This window comes from Chenopodium album, chromosome 5, assembly GCF_948465745.1.
Source record: "Chenopodium album chromosome 5, dcCheAlbu1.1, whole genome shotgun sequence".
Lineage (NCBI taxonomy): Eukaryota > Viridiplantae > Streptophyta > Magnoliopsida > Caryophyllales > Amaranthaceae > Chenopodium > Chenopodium album.
In genome coordinates this window covers 2,071,409-2,088,791 of record NC_137838.1, presented here as the reverse complement: position 1 = coordinate 2,088,791, position 17,383 = coordinate 2,071,409, and the positions used below count along the sequence as shown (strand labels likewise).

Here is a 17,383-nt window from a genome sequence, read left to right as displayed (position 1 = left end):
TCTAGGTCCTCCCAAAATTGTCGTTTCTCTTCTGCATCTAAACCCACTTGGGGAGCATAAGCACTGATAACATTCACAATCTAAGAAAAGAAAGATAAAACTCCGTATAGTCGTATAGGACTGAGTATCATACAAAACAGCAAATTTCATTGGCATTAACAGCACTCTCCTACAGTCTCCTACAGTCCTACCCATACTGTTTTCGTAAAATAAAATTTTACGAAACATATAATACAAGAATGATACCTTTTATTCAGAAAATAATGGTGCAATACAATCATACACCAACATCAAACAAGCTAAAAGAATTAACTTGGCGATGATACAGCTTCTGCTTAGTCTGAAATAGGATTAACCTATCAACTTAAAACCGAAAAAAACTATAGTAATTTGAAACAAAAAGAACTACTGTATATATTTTGCACCCTAAAAGGGGTATACTATCAACCTAGAATTACATCAAATACACAATATTACTCAAAAAAGAATGTGCCTAGAATTTGTATCACACTTGTTGTAAGATTTCAAGGACTTCATCTCTTGTTGGCAAACCAGGAATGGCTCCTCTCTTCGTAACCGTAACAGCACCACATGCATTTGCAAAATACAAAGCATCCCTTAACCGCTTTTCATCCTGCAAGAAGAGCTAAAACTGAACTTTCCAATACAAATTGCCAAACTAATTGCACAGAACTGCATATTTATATTCAATCAAGGCAACAAGCTAATTTAACTGAAAAACCAAGGCGGCGGCGGCAGCCAGCACCAACTACCAAGTCGAAGAGAAAAAGAATAGAGATGTGATCACGGACAAGCTACAATAGGGCTTGGTTGGGACAGACTAGATAAAAAGGGACTGGTCAGTGGTCACCAATTGGCTCATAAGCCAGGTTGGGTTGGTCTCAATCAACCTACAGGCTACCTCCAATGTAAATACTCAGCTAGGCCCAAGACCAAGAGGGAGATAGACAAACGAGAATAAACCTTAAATCCTTAATCAGCAACTGGACGTTTCAGCGGCTATAAAGTTTGATTTAAACAGGTAGGACTTATAGCACTAAAATTTAAGAGAGCAAGATCATCTAGGAGAATAACATAGGCTGCAAGTGATCATCTCTGCATCTTCCATCAACTAAATGTGTCATAGGCAATCCAGAAGAAAATCAATGTCTTAAAGCAAAAACACCTGTCCTTATTCACATTATTATTTTATTATGTTGTCATTGACTACATTACATCACATTTGCATATATAGGAAGGTCCATATAGCTTCTTTTATACTGTACAAGTGTATGTTTTGTGTGGTAGTAAGAATAAATAAATCGTTCTAGTTATCCCATCCAGCAGCCTGCTCCATGCATATGTCCACTATGAGCAGTTGCATCATCATCATTAATTTATTGAGCATCAGAATATACTGATATGCCCGGCACATGATTATACATATATATTCAGCACAAAATGCATTAAAAATTAAACACAGTACACGAAAGCCCTAATGGGCAAATTGAAGCATGATAAAAGTATTTTTCATGCCCTGCAATTAATTACCTTCAATAATTTCAAGTCAGAGGCTAAAATGTTTAGAAATCCTCCCACAAATGCATCGCCTGCACCGGTTGTGTCCACAGGTTTAACTTTCACACTACCAACCCTACCCTTAAACGTCTGCAAAATAAGGGCATAGTTAAAATTCTTGTCAGTTTGAAATATTGTTAAGAAGCTAAAGATTCCATAATCATTTCACCAAGAGTAACATTAACTACATGCATTTCACTAGCTTAAAGATGAAGCAGCAATTACCAGACAAGAAGATATCTCAAGAGAATTATTGGACAAATACAGTACTAGGTATAGAATGCCCTAATCAACTTGCTTACCTGAGTGTAGTATCTGCAACCTTCTGACCCTTCAGTCACAATCAAGAGCTTAAGATTGGAATGAAAGAGCTTCATAACAACATTATCGTCGTATGGGTCCTCACCACCAGTCAAGAATGTGATTTCGTCTTCACTTACCTGCCGCAAAAATAACAGTCTTAAAATCACATGTGCACAGTTAAACATGATTAGCAGATTAGTATTTTCAGCTCATATAAAATTCAAGATTTTTCCTCCCGAAATTTATACCTTAATCATATCAGCTTGTTCCCATATGCTCATTATGCCAACCCTAGCAGCTTCCTCTGATGACCATAATTGCTTTCGCAAATTGGGATCATAAGAAAGGAAACCACCTGCCTTCTTCACAATTTTCATCGCAGCAAGATGAGCTGATCTGCAAGGTTCCTCTATCAAGCTAATTGAACCATAGTGCAAGATCCTTGCCTACATTAAGATTACAGTCACAGTAAGAGTTCAATTCCCAAGCAGCCACAGAAGAAACAAGCAAGTTTCTAGAGGGAAATAAAATATAAAAAATTCAATCATCAATAACACACCTTCTCAAGTAGGTCTTTATCGAGCTCAGATTCTTGAAGGAGCATGTCAGCACTTGGATTGCGGAAAAAGAGAAATTCACGCTCTCCATCAGCTCTCAAAGTAACAAAAGCCAGTGCTGTCCTTGCCCCAGGATCAAATCTCATTCCTGAATTATTTACTTTATTTTGCTTCAAAATGTCAGCTAACATGAAGCCAAACTCATCCTTTCCCACCTAATCAAAATTTAAAAACAATCAGAAAAGCATAAACACAGAGAGCAGTAGAAATATATTTTGCTTCGTGAGCATAGATTATGTTCAATCAATATACAAGGTGGCAATAATCCTAAAAACAATCAGAAAAGAATAAACATAGAGAGCAGCAGCCAGCTCATCAGATATCATTGGAAACCACACATAGCCACACTGGAATCAACCTAAAAACAAGTGCAGAGAACCAAAGAGTAATATGTTAGTTGATTATCCTAAATTACTTCTGATTACCAACATTTCCCTGTAAGATACTTAGACAAATAACATAAAGCAATCTTTTAGCGGCTTCTTCCACAGTGATTAAAACATGGACAAATTACATCTGCTTTTGCTCAAATAAGGCAAAGCTTAGAAAGTTTTTCTGATTAACAGAACTTTAGCCTCTAAATATATTCCTCCGAGTGCTCTAAAAATGAACATCAAACACAGTTAACAATGTGGATATATCAGCAATGAACTCTTCACTCATTATGTTTCATAATAGCATTAAACTAGGTTCCAAAAACTGAAACATCCAGAATTAGTACACAAAGGACCAAATTGAAGTAATTCTACCTTTCCAACAAAAGCTGAGGAACCTCCTAATCGCGATACTCCAACAGCAACATTAGCAGGAGCACCACCAGCAGCTTTAGCAAATGCAGGTGCCTCAGCAAGCGACACTCCGGCAGCCGTGGGCACAAAATCAATCAGCATTTCCCCAAAGCAAACCACCAGTGGTTTATCATCCTTCATTTTACCATTTGTACCTACCAAAAGAACCCATATACTCCAACTCATAAACGATCATAATAATCATTCATCTATGAGCTATAACATAAATCTTTCTATACAAACATCATATTTGACTCATGTTCTTTAGATTCTTGATTTGTAACAAACTCAAATAGCAGAATTTGGTGGAATTAACACATTTAAACAGCATTTTAGCTGTAATAAACAGAGATTTTCTGATCATTGAACTGAAAAACTAATAACCCAGATCATCATATAACCAAATTCTCTTAAAATCATTACAACTAATTACAACAAACATAATGATGATCTGATCTAGAATCAAACATCATATTCAAACTAAATAAAACCCATATCAAAGTTGTCAAAATCATCATTTAAAACAGTCAAAATCACGAGTATATTCAACATGCAAATTAAGATACCAAAAAGATTAGGAGGAAAACCCCACTTCACAATAGCAAAACTAAACAATAATTAATAACAAAACAATCAAATTAAGCAGAAAAATGCAGGAAAAAAAACAAGAAGAAATAAAAAAGAAAACCAACCAGAAGAAGGATTATGAGCCATGAAAAATTGTTAGCAATAAAACCCTTGTAGTTGAGAAAAAATTGGTGAAGAAAGAGAGAAAAAAAAAGAAGGTACGCTATTGGTACAGCAAAGAGGAGACAGAGAGAAAGAGAAGGTTGTTGGATCTTTGGAGAGTCGTAAGAAACAAATCTGGGTTGTGTATGAATTTATGATGATTCATGAAATTAGAAATGTAATAGTAATACCAATACCCCGTTAATGTTGCATTCTTTATTGACCAAACCAAACCCCTTTATTTTATTCTATTTTATTTATTTCGATTTTATTTCAGGGGAAAGAGTAATTTGCTGACCAACAAAACAGCGGCGTGCTAGTTTGTGCATGTACCACACTTCTATTTTGCTTTTGTTTTTTATTCTTTATACTCCATGGTTTGTATGATTGATTGTATTTGCGATTTTGTAGTATTTGTGGAAAAACGGTTTTCAATTGGAAAATATTTTTTTTAAAAAACGTCTTCAAAAGAAATGTGTTATTGATGATTGATTATTGCCCTTGTCATAGCATCGGCTTCATTTCGTAATCATTATAATAATACAATAGTCACATAATTGTTCGTCTAATTAATCAAATTAAAGCAGTCACATGAGGTTTGTCTTTACAAATGACTTCTTGATGTTGCGTCACTTGTGTTTCATATACATTATTGCTGTCAAAATCATGATTTAGATCGTTCATTTTTGCAATTCCAAACTAGCTAAATGATCCAGATTGAAAACATGATTATAGCCACGTAGGACTTCATATAATCATAGCAAGATCATACAAATGAGCTTAAAATCGTAGCTGAATTGTACAAAATTGCAATATCATAGCAAAATTGTACATGATCGTATAAATTAGAATATAATCAGATATGATCTAACAATCATATATACTGTTTTCATTATTAAAAAAAAAAACTCAATAATTATTATCCCTATTTCAAATCTCGAAAATTAACAATTCAACTTAAATGAAATTTTACAATATGTTCCTAAATAGTTTGAGTTATTGTTGTATGAAAAATACTTCTAAATCTCATTTCAAGTGTGTATTATCAATTTTTATGTCAGCAATAACCCTCTATATTATTACTAAGTATCAATCTCGTTGCTTAAATATTAAGGAAATTGATAAACACAGCCCTAAGGGCTATGTATAAGGAGCTAAAAAAGGAAATATTAAAGATAGATTAATGCGTGATTTTGTCATGAATTTTCAACTTAATTTCATTTTAGAAAGTATATTTAATGCTTATGCATGGACTATATATATATATCACTACCCAAAAATTAATTAGTCATTTTTCAGCTTATCAAAATTAGACAAAAACAAACTACACCAAACCATATAAAAAAAAAAATTTCAAGTCAAAGTAGACTAAATAAATACATATCAGACCTCAACAATCATACATTAATCACCAAATTCATAACAATTGTTACTTTGTGTATTAAAAAGTGATCAAATAAACACTCTTGAATCTCTAAAGTCCAGATGTATAGCCTATTCTCTTCAGTTTGATTTAGTTCAGTTTTCAATTTTTTTCTCTCATAAACAATTTAGTTTAGCTCAATTTAATTAATCAGAACAGATCCGTAGTCGGGTGTTAAATGGAGAATATATAAAGTGACTTCTTCATAGTCCCATACACGTTATGCAAAAATCTACAAAGGACTAAAAGTGTACCCACCAGCCACCTAAGCTGCTAAGCAATCACCATGCACTTCCACCGCATTAAAGTTGTTAACAAACTCATACACCAAAAAATCACATTGGAAAACACAAATAAATTCACCGACTCACGTGATAACTTATCGAACCAAGGGCAAATCTTAATACACGTGGTGTTAATACATTCCGTCAAAATACCGTCATTCAATTTGTCCTTGGATCTTCCCCAACCCAGCCCAATACAGTCCAGAAGCCCAGCCCAATTGTTTTTTTCAGATTGATAAAAAAAATATTAAAAAATCTGCAAAATTATTTCCCACATTTCCTCTCACCCTCTCATTCTCTAAGCTCTGTAACAATGGCGTTTTCTGTAAAAATTGAACCTTCATTCTCTCTCTACTCTCGAAAAACACCTATCAAAATTTTCTCTCTTCCTCTTCGCTCTTTCTCTCTCCCTCTTCCTTCTCACAATTTCATCTCTCTTACTAAAATGTCGTCGCATTCTCATTCCGCCATTAAAGCTTCTTCATCATCTCCTTCTACCTCCAGTATCCTCGAATCTCAGAATTTCTCGGTATTCATCTTATTTCAATTTAATTAATTTTAAATCTGTATATTTTTATAATTTGTGTTTTCATTTGATTTGAATGATGAATTGTAAGTTGAGAATTTGTATCAGCGCATTCTTGTTGTGAATTATTGATTCAATGTATAAATATATATATTTAATTGCCTTTTATTATCATGAATACTCATAATTTGATGTGAATTGTATCTTTGTTTGATGCTAATTGTTGCATTTTGTCAATAAATTATTGTATTTATAGAAATTTGGTTTGATATAGTAATACATTGTTTCTTTGATCACTATTATTATGTCTTGAAATTTGCAATTTTTTTTATTTGATGGAAGTAGTGTAATTAGAGTGGCATTTTGTATTGATTGTCGTCTGATTATTTTAATTGAGTTCAACAGATAAAAATGGTGCCGACGAAACCTTATGATGGTCAGAAAACCGGCACCAGCGGTCTCCGGAAGAAGGTTTAATTCGTTTTTCGTGTTTGTAAGTAATATGGATTAATGCTTTTTGTTAATTTGATGTGGAAACTAACTGTTTTCTTAAAAAATTGGTTTGCTCTTAGGTTAAAGTGTTTATGCAAGAGAATTACCTTGCCAATTGGATACAGGTTCAAAACACATTGCTCAAAAAGCATAGTTTGTTTACATGAGATGTTGGTGGCATTGTGATTACGGCATTGATTAGTGTGTGGTTTTATGAATGAGCAGGCATTGTTTAATTCACTGCCAACAGAGGACTATGTGAATGGGGTGTTAGTTCTTGGTGGCGATGGTCGGTACTTTAACAAAGAGGCTGCACAGGTATACTCATCTTCAGTTATGAAATCTGCATAATCTATGTATGGACATTAATTTGTGCATCTTGGTTTGCTATTCAGACAATTATCAAAATCGCGGCAGCCAATGGGGTTGCAAAAATACTAGTTGGGCAGTGAGTATCCTGTTTATAAATATATTTTTTCCTTCTTATGTGTTATGTTGTTATATAGTTTGATATCATGAATGAGTGTTATTTTTGAAAGGATTTTGAATATTTAACACCATTTACATACGTGTGTTTTGTAAGAATGTATGATCATCCTCTTTGTAAGCCTAAGTTAGGTCTGTCAAGCTCAATCCCAAAACCTCAAGAGCTCAATTATTAAATCACATGTTCAAAAGTTCAAGATTGGCTTGTTTATATTTTTTAACTGTAAAATGCTTAGGCCGAGCAAAATCAAGTTTGAAGGGGAATGCTTCTAAACAAGCTTCATACATGCTTCTATATATGTAAGTCAATCAATCAATCAAAGCCTTAATCTCATTAGTGGGGTTGGCTACATGAACCAAAAGTGATTATTCCGCATAATCATTCACAAAAATCTTCCTCCTCCACTCCTTACAATCAAATACCTCATTCTCATGCAAATCCATATGCATCATATCAACTCCTTAAACCAAGACATTTTCGGTCCCTATCCATGATCCCTTTCTTCCCTTCTTCGTACCAGTGCACCCTTGGGTCTAATGCAGACGATTTTTCCTTAGTTTGTCTGCAATCCCCCTGACACCCACTTTCTTGCGAATAACTTCATTTCAAAGTTCCCGCACACCCATTTTAACAAGTGCATTTTCGTAACCTCTCATCTTTTTGATGTGCTTCTTAGAAGCCCAACACTCTATACCCTATAGCAACACTGGTCTTATGTCAGTCCTATAAAATTTCCCTTTAAATGTAAAGAGATGCTTCGGGCACATAACACTCTCATGGCAGCTTTCCATTTAAGCCACCCTGGCTTAATCCCGTGTGCCAAGTCTTGATCAATATCACCATTTATCTGGATGATTGACCAAGATATTTAAAACACTTACTCATGATCAATATACCTGGACACTTCTATATATGCAAGTATTTAAAAAAAAAAATCACTAAAATATAACTGTACGCTATTATATCAATGCGTTAGTGTGTAATTAAAATTTGTTGAATCTACTAATAATGTCAATAATTTCAATTTTTGTTTTTGGTTCTATTTTTTGGAATATTATTTGTTTTTTCCCTATATTAGGTGTTGGCCATATTCAAGCTTGAATGGGTATTCAAGTGAACTTGAATGAGCTTATAATCATTTGCGGACAATTTGTTTGTGAGCTTAAACGAGATGAACACTTTTTCGTTGAGCTAGGCTTCTTTATTATACATGCCCTTAAATTTTGTTCAAGCTCATTTGTTTACCAAGTGAGAATGATCTTTGACCGCGAGTTGTTCACAGTTGTATTGGTTCATTGATACTACTATGATAGTGCATATTCCCCTAGATATTTCCTAGAATTACCTGGTTTGTAGAGGAATGTTGAGCTACAACTGCTGCCTGTTGCTTTTGTTTGAGATAACATCATAGTTTCTCTTTGAAAATAATTATTATAGAACACTCTTGTCACATGAAGCTTTTAGCACAAACACTTTCTTTTGAGCACCCATTACCATTTGTCTACGACATTGGAGTTGCTCTAGTACCTTCCTGATTACTCTTAGATTCTGATGTACACTACAACTTTCATCAACATTGTACCTGCTTGTCTTCAAACTAAGCTATTTAGTATTTCTCTGTAACCTTCCTTCAGTGCTAAAACCACGTACTTTTCTTTTGGTATCCATTACTACATGTCTATGTCTGCATTCACTTTCTCGTTATTCAATCTGTTCGTCTTTTCTTTTGGTATCCATTACTACATGTCTATGTCTGCATTCACTTTCTCGTTATTCAATCTGTTCGTGTAACTCATATGACCTGCAACATCATGATAAAAGTTGAGACTGGTTAGCAATGTGTGTAAAGAACCATAAATGTTTATGATAACTAGGCACTGTCTGATTTATGCGAATTTGACAAAGTTGTATGATTGTAGGGATGGTATTTTGTCAACACCAGCAGTTTCTGCTGTGATTAGAAAGAGGAAGGCAAGCTTCTGTATCTCTTTCCTTGTTTTTCTTATGTATTTATACAACATAAATGCTAATTAATTTGAAAGCTGATATCACACTTCTGCAGGCCAATGGTGGTTTTATAATGAGTGCAAGTCATAATCCTGGTGGACCCGATTATGATTGGGGAATCAAGGTAATGTTATGTACATTCATGTACTTGGTAAAGAATTTATGTTCTTCACCTTATTCCTTTTTCTTTGCTCCATTTCTTCATCTTTTTGCACATTGTTTGGTGCATGTTGAGCAAAATTAGCCATTACTGCACTATGATTTTCTTAAAGGCTGGATAGTGCTGATAGAGGTTCTGTTTGCCTCAGCACTATTACTACATATATGTTGATGCCTATTTTAGTTTTACTTATAAACTTTGTTAATAACGGTTAAATCATTTTCCCCTGGATAAGAATTACTTGTGCTATCTACACTGGTCGAGCCTTATTGATGCTATTGATGTCTTAAAAGGAAAAAAGTTTCATGAATAATGACTGCTAGCACCAGCAGAAGACATTCTGGATTGCAATTGCTACTATACATCATGTGGATGTTCTCATATTAATGTTGTTGGCATCAGATTTAAGCATATGCATGTAATATTTCTACTTTTTGATGCTTTCCAACTTCAAATGTCTAACTGTTATGCATGCTTTTTCATATAAGAATGGGTGTGTAGATTGTAGTTGTTGAACCCTTTTTGTAGTTATTGCAGTTGCTGAGCCGTGAAGTTGCTATTATCTTGTCATTTATTTTGGTGAAGATTTTTGTAAAATTCTAATGGATCTTAGAAAGCACTTTAATTTTTCCAGCCCTTCTAGTTTTTCCTACTCTTTAAGTCCTGGCAAGCTTTCCATCTTATGTAAAGTGGGTGCTGTCAAACAAGACACTCCCAAGGGGCTCAAGATGTTATTTGCTTAACATGTGACATGGCAGTCAGTTTTTGTTTTGTTATGTTCTTTGATTTTCTTAATTAAGGGTAACAATTTTGTATTAATGTTTCAGTTCAACTACAGCAGTGGGCAACCTGCACCTGAATCCATCACTGACAAGATATACGGCAACACACTTTCTGTATGTGCCTGATCTTCTGTAAATGCTTCACCTATGTGCATTTCTGCCACCCTTTTCCCGTGTTTGTAACATCTGCTGATTCTGTTTTCTAGAGCTTAGTGTCCATTATCCTTGTATTATTAGCTGTCTGATTCAGAACATCATTGGGCTTCCGCCACCAAGTCACTAACGCAGGGCGTCTGCAGGATTTCCCTGAGCTAATACCTTTGTTTTTCGGGTGTATGATGAGGTGGTAAAATCATAAAAGCTTCTTATGCCAAATCTTCCTTCACAAATGCAGGTTTTTTTTTGTTTTGTTTTGTGTGTATGTGTGGAAATATTTTCTTTGCAAGGGAATGCTCGGTATATAAATAGCTCCATACCCCTTCCGAAGTTCCACGCATTATCTGCTTGAAGCAAATAAATTATTTATACATCTCCATGCTTTTTTAGAAAAAAAACTTCGTATAAGAATTTCAATTATTCATCCCAAAATGTTAGCTTATTTGGAAGTATGGAAGTCAAATTTGGTCATTTTGACCTTGAATACATTATGAACAAATGAACATATTATGTTACAATTATTCTTGCTTGAATCATCATTTGTTTTTTTTTTTTTGTTTTGTTTTGCAAATATTTGAAGCAACAATCCTTTTCATCCATTTTGTCTTTTTATCTCTCTGGATGTTTAAAGAGCACATGACATTCAACTTTCTTTTCTTTGTTTCCCTTCGAATTCATAAACTTTGGACGTGCTTCATCCTCATCTAACATTCCAAATTTTGGAATATACAGTCAGTTATGTTAACTTCTTGTGGCCAATTGCTTTCTTCATGGTTACTGTGACCTACAAAAAGAGTGCATCTTTATCTCATAAAATTCACATTTTTCTAATGCCCAAAGCTAGTATCTAAACAGAATCTTTCTGGAATTCTGGTTATAATTTGCCTAATTTTTTCTCCTAAGTCCCAAATATGACTCTGTTCCTGTTTTCCACTAGAGATTTTGGGGACATCTATATTCATCTGTACTAGAAATCTGAGTGATACCTACATGGGATTATTTATGCAGATATCTGAAATTAAGATGGCAACCATTCCTGATGTAGATCTTTCTTGTGTTGGAGTTACGAAATTTGGCAACTTCGTTGTTGAAGTAGTTGACCCAGTTGCGGACTATATGGAGCTGTTGGAGGTAGAAGGGCTATTTGGAGATCTAATTACTTGGTCATCTTATTACTTCTTGTTTTGGACAAGATAACCCAAATACTCTACTGTATTTTAATTTTTACAAAATTTGTCTGCTATGCACAGAGTGTTTTTGATTTTCAGCTTATCAGAAGTCTTCTATCACGGTCAGATTTCAGGTGTGAACCCATATTTTTTGACAAATTTTTTGTCTTTTGATAAATTTTCCCGGTTTTCTGTTTGTCTTTTGATTAAATTTTCCCGATTTTTTTTACTGCATGCTTCATTTGCTTCAAATCTTTATTCTGTGACCCTCTTTCTGAGAGTAGGTGGTGGGTCAAAAGCATTCATCTTTGTATCCAACGTTGACATACGTACCCTAATTCATTCAACTCCCAACTATTTTATTGTGCCTGTGACTGACACTTATCTGACCCAAATTGATTAGTATACTTGGGTTCTGATCCTTAATATATGATGCATAGAAATTATTGTAAATTTTTGTATGGATAGAGAGGATAATTAACCGCATATTAGTTTGTCAGAGTATGGGATTTTAATTGTTTCATCACATCTTTTTTCATTTTCTATGAATTTGGATCTTGCTCGTTGGTTTTCTGTGTTTATGCATGATCTATCCCAGTGATGGTTTCATTTATGTATCATCTTTTTTTATTTTTTATTTTAATTTTACCTTCTACTAAGTTTGTCATGTAAATCCCGTTTATAATTTCTCAGGTTCACATTTGATGCCATGCATGCAGTTACCGGAGCATATGCGAAACCAATCTTCGTGGAAAAGCTGGGTGCCAGTCCGGTATACTTTTTTTTTTTCTATCTGAGTTAACAGAATTATGATTAAATTATAACTCTTTTGCTATGTTGATTACATTTCTTGAGGCCTTCATTAGGAATCAATAACAAATGGGGTTCCTCTGGAAGACTTTGGCCATGGCCATCCAGACCCTAACCTCACGTAAGATTATATTCACATCTTACGGTGGATACTTTTTATGCATGATATGTTCTGACTGGTGATTGGAACAGTTATGCTAAGGATTTGGTTGACATAATGTACGCTGAGAATGGACCGGACTTTGGGGCTGCTAGTGATGGTATAATTTCTATCCCCCCTTGCCTTTCCAGCCATTGTTTTAGCTCAATGTCAGTTCCTCATGGCCCTTTTGGCGGGCAGTATTATTTAGAAGTAATAATTATGAAGTTTTTGTGTAATTTGTGATGAAAGATCCATGAAATGTCCATTGTAACCCAACTCTATCTCTAAATGTTTGTTTTTATTCAAAATTTTATTGTTGTCATTCTGACAATGGTATTGGAAATTTATGGGAGAAACATGTACTTGGAAGTAGAGTTGCCTACTTGCATTACCTTGGACATTGATAAGAAACACGCAATCTCTTTTTTAAAAATTTATTGCCACCATATATTACTGCCTATCTAGTATCTACTGCGCCGGAAATTGCTAGGAAATTTTTTAAAGATCCATCTCACATTCTCAATCTTTGCAAAATGCATTCTGAGATTATAAAAAAGAAGACGACCTCTTAAAAGGTTTTCTAGAACCTTTTTGACCAGGTAAATTGTGGTTGGCTGTTATTTGACTTATTTCACCCCCAGACTATTTTGGACTATGGAAGTGTTGCCTAGGGCTATCCTTTCCTTATCTTTTTTTTTTTTAAAAAGAGCAAGGTATACAAGAATCAGGTTTTAATAGTCTTTACAAATTTACATTGTGTCGTTCTGCTTGGATTTTTTCCAAAGAATGATATTGAACTCATTGAAGCCTTAGAGCTAACACTCCACCAAGGAAAAAGAAAAAGAAGGAAATTGTATTTTTTTTTTTTTTAACTTACCATATTTTTAGTTTCTCGCAAGTGTTCATTATATGGGTTTGCATGTTTATCAAACTTTTATGAAGATTCTAGCAGTACAGTTAATTTTCATTAGCAGTGTGAAATTTTAGCAATCTCTTTGCTTAAATGTTCACAAGGTTTTTTTTTTTTTTTTTTTTTTTTTTTTTTTAATTTTTTTTTTTATTTTAATGGCCCAGGTGATGGGGATAGAAATATGATTCTGGGTAGAAGTTTCTTTGTTACACCTTCAGATTCAGTTGCTATAATTGCAGCAAATGCTCTAGAAGCAATTCCATACTTCCGTGATGGAATTAAGGTAAAACCTGTGCACATTTTGGTCTGCATATCAACTATCTTTTTATATTTGTTTCTGGTTGCTCATCCAGTGCTTGTTGTATGTGCTCTGCAGGGTTTGGCTCGATCCATGCCTACAAGTGGTGCACTTGATCGTGTTGCTGAAAAATTGAAACTTCCCTTTTTTGAGGTTTCTATTCTTCACTTGCGATCAGATATTTAGGGTTTCAGATTTTAATGTCAGTTTTGATTGCAATATTGATCACACATTATGTAAGCAAGCTTGTGATGCTGATTGAGGGGTCATATTGGTGTGATAATCGTGTCCCATGATCTTTGTGTCAGCAATTAAACCCTTTTATTGGCCTGAATCAGCCTTGCATTAGTTGTTCATGCTCTATAGAGGCCAACACATATTGGCCCTTTACAACTCACTTATTGGGATATGAAGCTGAAAAACTGATTTAGATCAGCATACATCATGTATCAGCTTATTTTTATGAAATCACTTGTAGTTAGTTGAAATTTGGTATCATCTAAAATTGGCTGACAATGCATGGTTCTCTTGTTTCAGGTTCCCACTGGCTGGAAGTTCTTTGGTAATCTCATGGATTCTGGGAAATTGTCAATCTGTGGTGAAGAGAGTTTTGGTACTGGTTCTGATCACATCCGTGAAAAGGATGGCATATGGTAAGTCTTATGACTAGTTTTTATGAACTCCCTTATTATGAACCGTCTGTGTGTGGCTGTGTGGCCAAGGCAGTGCCTTCTATCTCAGTGCAATGATTGTCTGTTTTGCATTTAATGGCCATCAGTTAATCTGAGGTTATGAGCTTGGTTTGGTTTGCCTCACCTTGTTCTGATATGCAACTAAAAGCCATCAATCTTTTTTTCTTGAATGAGCTCATTTAGATTTGTCCCTCCTTGTTCTTGTTACCTTTAGCCTTTCAACTGAAGGCTGCAGAATCCATTTCAAGAACATGCTGCAGCTGCCTACTGTGTTGATCCTACGAATAAATATGTGAATTATTCTTCTAGATTTGTTGTTTATTCCCAAAAATGGATGACTTTGCCGATAGGACAAGTCTCTCGCAGCTTAGTTGCCGATGCCTAATTTTACTAAGGGTGCTGTATCCACTTCTCCATCTCACCCGGAACACATTCCTATAACTGGATTGAGTACGGCAGCATAGATTTCTGTTTGGTGGTGTGCTAACTTTGTGCACAGAGCACCAGATATTGAAATTCACTTCACACATTTGAGAATGTAGTTGCTAAGGAGAGGGGGGGGGGGGGGGGGGGGAGTGAATAGTGCACATTCTCTACTTTTTCCAGGTTACTTAGCAAAAATCTACAATTAAAGCTGTGCAGTTACTGTATTATGTGAATTATGTAGTATATAGGAACCTTTTGCAGAAACTCTCAGAGTCTGCTTTTCTGACCAATATTTCTGTAATGGACTAAAGCATAGACCAAGATTTAAGACGTTGATATGTGTGAAAGTGTACTGTTGATTATCCATGTTTTTGTGTTTTAGCCAATGCCAGAGTTAACGAGCTTCTGATATCTGTGTAATTAAAATATTATCTTTAATGTGGTTTGACTTAAAAGATTTATTATTGCAGGGCTGTTTTAGCCTGGATGTCAATCATCGCTTACAGAAACAAGGAGACAAAACCTGGGGAAAGACTTGTTTCCGTCTCAGATGTAGTAAAAGAATATTGGGCAACTTATGGGAGGAATTTTTTCTCCAGATATGATTATGAAGTGAGCATCAGATCTGCTGTTGTCTGAAACTCTGAATTGATTAGCTTGTTCATGTTTAAGATAGAAAGTTTAATTTTTATCACTAACCAAATCATTCCCTCTGTCCGCAAATAATCTTCCTATTAGGTTTGACACGCATATTAAGGAATTTAGTAGGGTGAGGTGAGATTGTGAGAGAAAGAAAGTTACTGGAGGGATCCACATCACATGGTTTCAGCGAAATTTATTTATTTATTTTTATTATATGTAACAAGACGATTCTTTTGTGGTGATCCTAAAATGGAACACATGAAGATTATTTGAGGATGGAGGAAATACTTTTTTTCCTGTGGGATTTATGGTCTATTTTAACCAACCTTTGTAGTGCTAGTGACTAGAATCAATTAGATGCAAGGCTGCATATGTCTTGGCAACTTGACCTCATTACCTCTTCTGAGGTGAGATACATACTGGTAGTGGTGGTGTAGAACTTTGATATTGATGCTCATTTTAACAGGAGTGTGAATCTGAAGGTGCTAATAAGATGGTTGACCATCTCAGAGACTTGATATCAAAGAGCAGGGAAGGAGATAGATATGGTAAGTTCTGCTTTGCTGTTAGAAATTTAGATCAGAGGCTTCTGTCAAAGTGCAGGTATTAACGTAACTCTCAAAACAGGGGAATATGTCCTTCGATTTGCAGATGACTTCAGCTACACAGATCCTGTAAGTTCTAGTTTTAATGCTTTTATTGGCGGTGATTTATCTAAAAGATACAGAATATGAATGTTTTTACAAATATATTTAGTAGCCTTATTTTTTATATTGGTCTTAGGTTGATGGAAGTGTGGCATCAAAGCAAGGTGTTCGCTTTGTGTTTACTGATGGGTCACGAATAATATTTCGTTTATCGGTATGTGCAAACTTAAGCTTTTCATTATTCTTTTAACATTTTGCTGGGTGAAAAAAATCATTAGAAGTCCTCTTTTCAATCTTACGTCTCAGTCCATGTCATTTATAAGCTTGCCACATCACCATTGTCAATTGAACTAGATATCTTAAACACAATCTTTTCATAAGTAATCTATTTATGGTTTTTTTGGCTGTGGTAGATTTTTTTGGCAGATGGAGGGAAACAGAAATAATAAAATTCGATTGAATAATAGTGTGTGTGAGAATTTAAATTGTATTAGTTTTGAACCATGATTGGGACTTAGAATGAATTCTCTTTTTTTTTTTGCAGGGTACTGGTTCTGCAGGTGCAACAATCAGAGTATACATTGAGCAATTTGAGCCTGATGCCTCTAAACACGATTTGGATGCCCAAATAGCATTAAAACCATTGATAGGTTTGTTACTTTCCCTTCTATGCTGTACGTAACATGACCTGATTTGTGTTTGGAAATCTTATTTGCTACCTACAATGTTCAGATCTTGCATTATCTATATCGAAGCTGAAGGACTTCACCGGAAGGGAGAAGCCTACTGTTATCACATAAACCAAAAGGTATAGGCAAGTTCGCAAGTATAGATTCATTCCTGATTCCCCGTCATTCAGGTATCCTAGCTAAGTTAGGCTTTCCACTCCCCCACCCCCCCCCCCCCCCCCCCCCCCAAACAAAATAGTTTAAAATATAGTGCGAAGTATAATTTTATTTGAATTGGAATAAAACATAACTGAATGTGTTCAGATAATCTCAAGAATAAGCTATTCCATGTATAATTATGTAGGCTGTTTTTGTAAAATATTCACAATTGAAAATTCAATGAATTTAACGTTCAATAGTTTTGCAAACTGAGGTATTACATGCCTGGTGGATGTGCATTTTGTGTTTCTTAATTCATTCATTTATACCTTTCCATCTAGGTGAACTTGGATGAAATATTATGGTAATTTTTTCCTTCTTTTTTTGACAGCAATGCAACTTTCATTATTTACCAGTATATTGCTTTATTTATATTTATTTTGAAACAGAAAGATGCAGAGTGGTAAAACACACTCACTGCCTCTCTG

The 17,383-nt window shown here is 34.8% G+C and overlaps 2 protein-coding genes across 2 annotated transcripts; one reads left to right on the top strand and one right to left on the bottom strand.

Annotated features, from left to right (window-relative positions):
- Positions 1-229: 229 nt before the first annotated feature.
- Positions 230-4,227, bottom strand: LOC145631473 (putative fructokinase-7). Its single transcript, XM_081683557.1, has 7 exons — positions 3,979-4,227; positions 3,248-3,441; positions 2,441-2,653; positions 2,130-2,327; positions 1,881-2,018; positions 1,552-1,668; positions 230-634 (listed from the first exon to the last, which is right to left on the bottom strand). The coding sequence occupies exons 1-7, from the start codon at positions 3,998-4,000 to the stop codon at positions 506-508; spliced, it is 1,011 nt and encodes a 336-aa protein (XP_081539683.1). The 5' UTR covers positions 4,001-4,227; the 3' UTR covers positions 230-505.
- A 1,753-nt stretch (positions 4,228-5,980) lies between these two features.
- Positions 5,981-17,154, top strand: LOC145631472 (phosphoglucomutase, chloroplastic-like). The gene is made up of 22 exons (XM_081683556.1): positions 5,981-6,251; positions 6,654-6,719; positions 6,821-6,865; positions 6,966-7,058; positions 7,136-7,188; positions 9,147-9,198; positions 9,290-9,358; positions 10,222-10,290; positions 11,341-11,463; positions 11,583-11,635; positions 12,195-12,273; positions 12,368-12,432; positions 12,504-12,571; positions 13,528-13,646; positions 13,740-13,814; positions 14,199-14,314; positions 15,250-15,391; positions 15,888-15,969; positions 16,049-16,095; positions 16,205-16,282; positions 16,613-16,718; positions 16,801-17,154. Exons 1-22 carry the CDS (start codon positions 6,036-6,038, stop codon positions 16,866-16,868), a joined length of 1,884 nt encoding a protein of 627 aa, XP_081539682.1. The 5' UTR covers positions 5,981-6,035; the 3' UTR covers positions 16,869-17,154.
- Positions 17,155-17,383: the final 229 nt, after the last annotated feature.

Coding starts and splice junctions, on each gene's coding strand:
- LOC145631473 (XM_081683557.1), bottom strand. CDS start 4,000: ATGGCTCATAATCCTTCTTCTG. Junction 2,328..2,440: donor ATAAAGACCTACTTGAGAAG/GTGTGTTATTGA, acceptor ATCTTAATGTAG/GCAAGGATCTTGCACTATGG. Junction 635..1,551: donor CTGACTTGAAATTATTGAAG/GTAATTAATTGC, acceptor CTCTTCTTGCAG/GATGAAAAGCGGTTAAGGGA.
- LOC145631472 (XM_081683556.1), top strand. CDS start 6,036: ATGGCGTTTTCTGTAAAAATTGAACCTTCATTCTCTCTCTACTCTCGA. Junction 16,096..16,204: donor ACTTCAGCTACACAGATCCT/GTAAGTTCTAGT, acceptor TATTGGTCTTAG/GTTGATGGAAGTGTGGCATC. Junction 16,719..16,800: donor AGCATTAAAACCATTGATAG/GTTTGTTACTTT, acceptor TACAATGTTCAG/ATCTTGCATTATCTATATCG.